The sequence below is a fragment of the Apium graveolens genome, chromosome 1, assembly GCF_009905375.1.
Source record: "Apium graveolens cultivar Ventura chromosome 1, ASM990537v1, whole genome shotgun sequence".
NCBI classification, from domain to species: domain Eukaryota; kingdom Viridiplantae; phylum Streptophyta; class Magnoliopsida; order Apiales; family Apiaceae; genus Apium; species Apium graveolens.
Window position 1 is genome coordinate 4,962,201 of NC_133647.1, and position 9,760 is coordinate 4,971,960.

At 36.5% G+C, this 9,760-nt stretch overlaps 1 protein-coding gene across 1 annotated transcript; it reads left to right on the forward strand.

The window, feature by feature from the left end:
- The first annotated feature begins 217 nt into the window (after positions 1–217).
- LOC141717536 (uncharacterized) lies at positions 218–2,467 on the forward strand. Its single transcript, XM_074519985.1, has 3 exons — positions 218–916; positions 1,024–2,234; positions 2,395–2,467. Exons 1-3 carry the CDS (start codon positions 218–220, stop codon positions 2,465–2,467), a joined length of 1,983 nt encoding a protein of 660 aa, XP_074376086.1.
- The last annotated feature ends 7,293 nt before the right edge of the window (positions 2,468–9,760 follow it).

Consider the following 9,760-nt stretch of genomic DNA (forward strand, 5'->3'; position numbering starts at 1 on the left):
TGAAGCTGCAGTGGATAGCGAAAGTCGAAAAACTTTTATTGAGCTTTATATAGAATAGGTAGAAATTGGTTTGGGACAAAGTTCGAATGAAATAGTTCAGATTTCGACAAGTCTTTATATAAGTACAAGCTCCCAAAGTTCAAAAAAGTTGAGAATTAGCGGAAGTGTTAGTGAAAGTACAGAATTTTCAAGTGCAAGTTCAAGTAGATCGTTGTACATGACTCGTGTGGATAGTGATGGAAACTCAAGAGGAAGTAGTGAATATCGAGATGAAGATATTTTGTTCTATAAATTGTTTGATGGAATGTCCATGTTTGCTTCATTTGATGAGCCGGTTATGCAAAAGGTTGGAAACATTCTTAATCCTATGGAGCTTGAAAAAGGATTGGTATTCGAATCAAAAGAGGAGTTGTTGAATGTAGTAAAAGATGTTCATATTGCAAATCATCTAGAGATGAAAGTTGTTAAATCTAATTCTGAGAGTTTAAAAGTGGAATGTAAGAGGAAAGAAACCGGTTGTGTATGGATGTTGATAGCTACAAAGAGAAGATCTCATAAGTGCTTTGAGATTATGGAGACTAAGGGGCCACACACATGTGTCAACCTTAACATGACACAAGACCATTGCAATTTAAGCTCTTCAAACATTGCACAAGTCATTGGTACCCAAATTGCTGCGGATCCTGGTGTCTCAGATAAGGTTTTAGAGGCTACTATTGTGAGCCAATTTGGTTATAGACCTTCAAGAAGGAAGATTAGACATGCAAGGGAGAAATTAGGAAAAAAATTGTTTAAGTCTTCTGAAGAATCCTACGAGTACCTTCCTTTCTTTATGAATGCACTACAATCATTCAATCATGGCACATATGTTGACTGGCATTTCAAGGAGCATGATCTAGGAGAGCTTATCGATGAGGTATAAACATACTTAGCATCTACATTATTGTCATTTTAAAGAATAAATTAGTTGCTCATTATTGACTCAACATATTGGCTTATTCTTATCTTGTAAAATGTTAATAGATAGTGAGATTCAAGCGGGTATTTTGGGCATTCAAGCCTTGCATTGATGCATTTGCACATTCCTTACCAGTTCTCCTTATAGATGGCACACATCTTTATGAAAAATGTTGTGGAGTCTTACTTACTGCTACAATAGTGGATGGATTCAACCACCTCATTCCAGTTGCCTTTGCAATTGTTGAAGCAGAAAATATAACAAGTTGGTTTATGGATAGAGTGAAGAAAAAGGTGGTTCTCCAACGTAGAGATGTTTGTGTGATTTCGGATAGGCACGCGGGGATAATATCCGCTATGAACAACCCGGATCTTGGGTGGCGTGAACCCCAAGCACATCATCGATATTATGCAAGACATCTAGCTGTGAACTTTGGTAAAGAGTTTAAGAGGAAATTGAAGGAGAGGGTTGTGCCATTGTGCAGCCAATTGACAGGTCCCAAGTTTACTTTGTATTGGAAATCATTGTTAGCTGTTAAACCTAGAGCAGAAGAGTGGTTTTCAGACAAACCATTAAAGCATTGGGCTTTGGCATTTGATGATGGTAGACGGTTTGGTATTATGACCACTAATTTTGCTGAGTGTTGGAATAATGCTATTAGAGCATCTAGAAGACTACCCATCACTGCATTGGTTAAATCTATATTTTATAAGGTGGTTGAGTATTTTGATCAACGTCGCTTGGAGATAGAAAAACAATCTATTGGTGGTAGTGACTTTACCAAACATGCGACTAAAATTCTTAACAAGTGGAAAGAGCATGCAAGTGGCCATCATGTGAAGGTATTTGATCATGACAATTGGGTGTTTGAAGTGAATACGATGAAACGTGGGCAGAAGGAAGGAAACCAACAGATTGTTCGCTTAATGGAACGCATATGCACTTGCAATAAATGGCAGACGTATCAAATTCCATGCTCCCATGTTCTAACTTATTGTGCTAATCAAAAGATGCAATACACAGGTTTAGTAAATGAATGGTATATGCTAGATAATGCAAGAAAGGTGTATGCAACTCCATTTCATCCATTGCACCACGAGGATCGATGGCCTCTATTGGATAGATTTCCTAAAGTGCTTCCCGATATTGATAACTTTGTAAATAAACTAGGTCAAAGAAAGTCAACACGATATAAGAATGAAATGGATTTCCATTCTGGAAAAAACAAAGAAACTTTGGGTGGTACTTCTTCAAGTGTTATAAAGCATTGTCATTGGTATGTATTTACTCGCGTTCATTACATGATATATGTTGGTAAGACAAACTAAATGAATCATTATTACCAGAATCAAATATTAATATGATAAGGTATATGTACTACAGTACTATTTATTATTATTTTTAGTTGGTAAGTGCCTGTATCTTACCTTAACTAGGTATGGCATAATATTTTCAGACAATTTACTGAGCAGTATGCAGGCAAGCTCGAAATGTAAAGCGCTTGGCTGATGTTTTTGGGAAATTGCATGGCTGGTTTAGGCTAATCTATCATTTTAATAATTTGCAACTTTAAGAATTTTGAGCAGTATCCAGGAAAGCTCGAAATGTAAAGCGCTTGGCTGATGTTTTTGGGAAATTGCATGGCTGGTTTAGGCTAATCTATCATTTTAATAATTTGTAACTTTAAGAATTTTAAACGCATATGATGAATAGTTTTTGGTTGTCTTAGCTTTTGTACCTGATAAGTATACATTTTCTAATATTTCCATGTCAAACTATTCATCATTTTTTTTGGAGAGGCCTTAATCTCAACCACCTTTGGTGGTTGCAGATTCATTTCTTTCTGGTGGTAGATTAATTACAAGTTGCGTGATGTAGTATTTGGTTATTTACTGGGAATGCAAGTACATAAATTCTATATAATCCAAAATAACCACCAATTAGAATACAATATTTCTAAAGTAACACCACAACCAAGTCATACAATGTACTTGCATAAATTCTATATAATCCAATATATAGTAGAGGTTTCATACGTAAATTCAAACTATTACATATGCCAATTCAATAAAATCCAGATCAACCAAAAAGTATTAAACTGGAATAATTTTGATAATGACTTCAAGATGCTAAACATTTGGTTCCAACCCACAACAAGTTACTTGTATTTCCACCTGCACAAAACACATGGTTATTAAAAAGCAATTAAAGGTGAATTTAGCATAGATAAATGATCCTAATTAATTTGCATTCTAAAGCAATAACAAAGAGACCAAATCATCAAAAAAATATCAAATATAAATTTTTTTATACGAGGTTTCGTTGGTAGCATAGTTGCACTTAAAGACACACAATTTATAGTTGGTACCATGATGAGAGCAGATCTCAATTTTATCAGTGTATAAATAAAAAAACCAATGACTAAAATAACACACAATTTATATCATTATGAACTGATGGCCATCAATTTCTAATTATGTCAAAATTATATAAATACCAATTCCGCGACTTAAAGACAAAACAAAAACACTTCAGAAATCCAAGAAGGTAAAAAAATAAAGGCAAGATAAGCTCACCACATCCGCCTTAATCATTAACAGCAGCAACATCGCCTAATTTAGCATAGGCATGTCATCCCAATTTCCAAAATTATCTATACTACTATATCAGGAATATTGACATGAAAATGTAAAAAATAATTGAATAATCAAGTAAAGCAGCTTTCAAAATGGGACTATAATATACTAGATAATAAAAACATATCACATGCAAATGTAGTATAATTACTAGACTAAAGAAGATGAATCCAGGACCAACGTAGTGTTAGATCCACTTAGTAGATTAAATATTTAGGCTGATTGACAACATGAATTTAAACGATCTCATGAAGTGCAAGTTTTGACAAAAAAATGAATGTACTCACCGGAGCCTTTCATACTGCTTGCACCCGTCAGTTCTGAATTTTACACCTTTTTCATTGCGAGGGCGCAACTGCATATGATGTTGTACACCTACTTTCTGTTATGGTTCATGTAATTGTTGCTCTTCATTTGCTTGTTGATCCACTACCTCCATTGGCTGACCTTGTTTCTCCAGTGGATGCTCTTCAACTCCTTGGTCATCTTTTTTCTCCATTGTCTGCTCCTGTTCCACTATTCACTCTTGTTGTTCTTGTAGATGCAGCTATTGTTCTTGTACTATCGGCTGTTGGGGTTGTACTAAATTCTGTTGGTGTCCTGGTCACTCTTGTTGACTCGCAAGTTCTTCAACTGGTGGCCACTGAAAGTCACTAGATGACAGTAATTGAAAAGTAGGGGGTGTAAAATCGATAGCTCTGCCCCTAGCCTCAAAATCTTCTGTATGTACAAATGTGTCTCCATTTACTTGTTGATGTTTCTCATTTGCCTGCTCTTGTTCCTTAACTGGCTCTGGCTGTGGTGGCCACTGAAAGTCACCAGATGACAGTAACTGAAAAGCAATCGGTGTAAAATCAAGACCGTTGTCCCTAGCCTTATGAGATATTGTATGAACAGACCTGTCGCCAACAAAAACATTACATTCCAATGGCATATTGGCAGAATGTGGTGTATCTGATATTCCAACCTCCTCTACCATTTGATTTCCACCATCATCGCCCAAATGCACACTTATGTCATCATCTACATTTTCAACACGACCATCATCCTTCTCTATTGCACGCCTTTTCGGAGCATTTAACCCACCAAGACCTCCTTTATGACCTGCCCTTTTCTTCTTTCCCCGAACCAGTTCTTCTTTAGCAAGTCTATCATCACATTGAAAGTCTTGATTAAGTCCACGACTATATTGGAATTCTAATAACCGTCTACCTTTAGCAGCAAGAGCATCTATAGTACTAAAATCTCCCGTTATATCACCCTTTGTTATCAATGATATACGGTCGAGTACATTAAACTATATAAAACAAAGAAAGACAACATTTAGAAAAGGAACAAGATCATAAACAATCGTTATATAAAAATGCTCAATTAATCTTACCACTTCTGATTGTGCAGCAATAATTTATGTATGGTAGGGACGGGTAATAGATGCATACATATAGCATATTCATTAGTCACCCCAATACCAACATTATCAAGGATATACACATGTTCATCTCTCTTGTCCCAATAGCTGATGGCCTCATGATGCTTGTCTCGCCAATTAACATCCGTCTTGCTTTTCAAATTTAACTTTTGCAGGTCTCTAGAATAAGCAACAGGAGGGGGCGGGACATCTTGGATTAACCCAAATTGCTGCACACACCGATCTGGTTGGTAGGGCTCCACAATATGGAAGCAAATCAGCGGCCCCTTATAAAACCAAATAACGTGATTTTCTATGTAATGCCTTGGTAATTTCTCAAGTATATCATCATAGGGCGTCCATATAAAGTGATTTGGCATAAGAACATCTAAAGCAAGTCGGTTTATGGACACCACATGTGAACTTACATCTGTAAAGGACTTGGGAACACACCACCTATGCAAGAAATTAACATGTCGAATTTAGTTACGAATGATTGTACATATAGAGTTAAATAAACACGAAAATTGTGCTAAATTACCTCAAACCAAATGGCCCTTCAAGATTAGCCCAAACATCTTGAACATCCAAAAATGGAACACGAAGAACCGGAGCCAAGGTAGGTAGCCTCGTCCATGCCCACAACTGTAATAACAAAACACAACCTGCCATCTCTTTGTTGATGGATTAGTTGCTGTTGGAGCTTCTAAGTAAAGTACTTCAGGCACAACCAAGGTCTGAATATCTATATCAACACTTGTGCCTGTATTAACAGGAGATACGGACTTTTGAACAGGAGACACAGATGGTGTGTTGGCCTTTTCAGTAACAGCTTCCTGAGATGGAGTTGATGGAGAAGCAGTGGCTTTAGCAGATTCTGCTTCTTGGGAGATCAGAGATTCCTAATCTCCTTCCTTAGCTGCTGCTTCTTCATCATCTGAAACTGGCCTTTTTTCCCTCTATTTCTTGTATCTCTTTGTAGATATGGATTCCTTGGGAGTTTCAGGAACAGTCATTCTTCTAAGCCTCTTGAGAAGCCTAGATCCCCCAATTCCAGAATCCGTCTGAGAAGTCACTTTCTCAGCTTCTTTGACAACAGGTTCTGATGTAGAAACCTGTTCCTCACTGTCAGATTCATCTCTCAAAACAATCCTCCTTCTCTTCTGAGGTGTTTGAGGAACAGTCTTTGTCCTCTTAGGCTTGGAAGATGAAGGCTTCACAGGAGGTTCTGAGGATGAGGGTTGAACTGTCTGTGAAGTTGAGAGATATGATCTAAGATATTGCCTTAATGTAGGTTGAGTAGTATGGGTGGTAGGTGCTGATGGTTGTTGTGGTGTGTGGGAGGTTGTTGTTGGGTGGACATCAGGATAAACAGATTTATAAGTATTAGGATCAACATTTACTAAGATCTGTTTTATAGACTGAGGAATCTGTAAAGGTCTAACCACTGGTTTCTTAGTGTCAGCATGTACCAGGTCATTAAAGTATCGTTTTGCAACTTTAAAAGGTGGAGTTGAGGTACTGGTTAGTTGAGGTTTATCAGTACAAAAAGTATATATAAGTTGACAGAATCTAGCAAAGTAGACAACATTCCTATCCTCTGTCATCCTATCCCCAATAAAACCAATTATAGCCGTTGCAAAATCAAAATGAGTTTGGTTTATAATGGCATACCCGATGTGCTGACTCATTATGGGGATGGCATTAAAATTCGAACACTTGTTCCCAAAAGCTTTAGTGATGCAGTCGAAGAAGAAGCTCCATTCCCTTCTGATATGAGCCCGTTTCAACTGCCCAAGCTTTGCCAAACTCTGTTCGTACCCCAAACTGGCCATTAACTCCTGAAGAGCTGATTCCTCTGGAATTGAAAAAGTACATCCTTCTGGGAGATGTAGAGCCTTACGTATTGTACCAGGAGTGACTGCATATGGAGAATCACCCACTTCGAAAACAATACTAGGAGTACCATTTGGACCACCATTATCAAAGTTTCTAGTCCTCCAAAGTGTCAGAACTTGTTGACTTGAAAAGACGGAAGGTTGGGTCAATGCATACCCGATTTCACTGTGTGCAAGAAGGTCTTGCACAAAATGCAATTCAGACGGAGCTTCAGCATTATCAAGAATTGCAGCATAGTTGTTTGGAACAAATTTAGCTCCATCAATGATTAAATCCTTTGGTGCCATGAAATTAATCAAGATGTGTAAGTGCCTGTTAGGTATTTGATAGAATGTCTATATGAAAAACAACGTTAGAAGAAAAAGGAGAGTAAAAGCAAATAGAGAGAAAAAGTATGAAGGGAAATAAAAGATTAAAAAAAATCCTCTCTCTGTCTTACTTATACTTTTAAAAAAAATGTAACCGTTGGACACCTGTCAGACATGCAGTAAAAACGAATAGTTAATGGGCACGAGAAAATAATAATCATTACTTACCTACTTGCAGTTTTTCAAGGAAAAACCGTTCCACTTACCCAGTTATTCCATTAATCAAGGTGAAACAGTTTTAATTCAAAATTGAAATTGTTCCCACTTATTTAATTATTTTTCACTGTAACATCAAGATTAAAAAAAATTTGAGTGAAAATGACCATAATAAATCAGATGAGCAAGTACTGATAAAATAAAATCAGAACTTAATTAGAACAGAATTTATATGGTCATCAGAATATGAATATGGATCAGGATTTATCAATGTATTACAAAATATCTCAGAGACAGGATCTTGAAATAAAAACAAATTTCATTAATATATCAAGAGAATACATTCATGAAATTTAAAGTACATCAGAACTTGTACAAGATTTCCCTAAGCTGCTAAACCTAACGTCAACAGCCTTTGTCCTAGCTCAAGAAGCAGGGAAAGGCTGATGATGAAGAAAAATAGGAAGAAGAAAATAAATCATTTCTTCTTCCTACTCTCGACAAACAGAATAGCGAGTCGTATGATTCGCTCTTGCTGGCGGAGAGCTTCCAGCCTTTCCTCCTCCAATCGCTCCAGATGGCGATGGTAATCCATATAGAAGAGCAGGAGGTGGGTGAGTACCTCCCGGGGAACGGAGTCCCATATCTCATCAGGAATGGCAGTAACGTGCCATTCCTGCTGCCAATCGGCACAGCTCAGCTCCATGTTGAAGGTTTCGTAGTTCAAAAACATATTGTATCTAACCATGGTGTTTTTGATAGAAAAAGTATGAAGGTGAGTTTGTGATAAAAGAGTTGATGAGAAGGCTGATGTGAAGTGGTTGTTTATATAAGCAAGAGAATGCCAGGAGACGCAAAGAAATTTAATGCTGACAGGTAGAATTAATTTTACCTCGTCTCCCCAGACTTGGAAAAAGAAAAACATTCATTGGAAAGGGAAAACAAGGTTTAATGCGCACAAGAAACAAGTAAAAGTTGACTGTTCATGTACGAGTACCACTATCCCTAAATATAATGACTGTTAATCTTCCACCTCAACATTTTCTGGTTTAAACTGAGATTGTTTCCAAATTTTATCCACAAATAAGTCAAGTAAAGAATCAGACGTTAATATCAGAACTTAGACTTATATCAGAACTTAACGGTCATCAGAACATAATCTCTTAACTCGAAAAATGAATGCCTATCTTAGTAAGTCCTCACACAAATTCTGATTTATATTCTTCAGAACATAATCATCAGAACATGCAATCAGAACTTGTCCTCAGAATTTGTGCAGTATGACACAATGACTGTTCATCTAAAACAACATAGATCACCACAGTGATTTTTATCATTAATATGGAGTATTTAGTGTGTGCATTAAGCTGAATATCAGACAAGGAGTAAAGTCTGATTCACTTCTGTACATCTTAGAAATAAGGAATAACTAAAACTTTGCTAAAGAGCTGTCATTATCCTGAAACATACTGTTGAATGAGTTCATGCTTGAGTCCACCTCAACTATTGTGTGCTAATTTTGTGCATCTTTTTAAATTCCTTATTACAGTGGCTTCTCAGTGTAAGTGAGTCACGACTGCTTATCAGAATTTATGCTATTATCAGAGTATTTCTCCAGTAATCATAGAGTGTGAAAAGTCACCAAGAAAATATTTTATTTGCTTTTCTGATGCATATTACTTAATACCAGCAATGCACTTGGGTCTTCCCTTCCACATTTTTACTCTAGATCTCAAAGGAGTACCTGATTTTTAATCCTTGTTTCGCTTTCTTTTTCTTTTGATAAGTGAGGTTTATCAGCACTTAGTTCATTCAACAGATTTACTAGCATCAGAACTTAACAGATGAGTAGCATTATTCTAGTTTGTGACTTAGTAATAAGATAGACAAAGTAAACTCAACTAAGCTCAATTAACAGAATTTACTTGTGTCAATAGATTTCCACAGAAATAATTACTTCTTACATGGGATCCCTTGTTTATTAAAGACTACTAGGTCAGCATCTAGCACAGTTATCCTCATAGGATTAAATAGTTACCTAAACAGACATATCACTATCAGAGTTTAGAAACATTGATTAGACAACAGTCAGTACTTAAACATATTTTTCAATTAAGCACAGAATACACAAAGAGATTGAATTCTGTAAATACTGATCATAAAGTCTGATGCAACAGAACAAAACTAAGCAGATTTAGAGAAAGAACCTGAAACCATTCCAAGTTAATTTACCAATCTTGTAAAAGTAGCTTCACACAATGGTTTTGTGAAGATACCTGCTAGTTGTTGATCTGTTGGAACAAAGTGTAATTCCACTGTACCTTCATCTACATGT

Bases quoted from the DNA above. Each gene is read 5' to 3' on its own strand.
- LOC141717536 (XM_074519985.1), top strand. From the start codon at position 218: ATGACTCGTGTGGATAGTGATGGAAACTCAAGAGGAAGTAGTGAATAT. The intron at 917-1,023 runs GTATAAACATAC...AAATGTTAATAG, and splicing joins TAGGAGAGCTTATCGATGAG to ATAGTGAGATTCAAGCGGGT. The intron at 2,235-2,394 runs GTATGTATTTAC...TACCTTAACTAG, and splicing joins GTTATAAAGCATTGTCATTG to GTATGGCATAATATTTTCAG.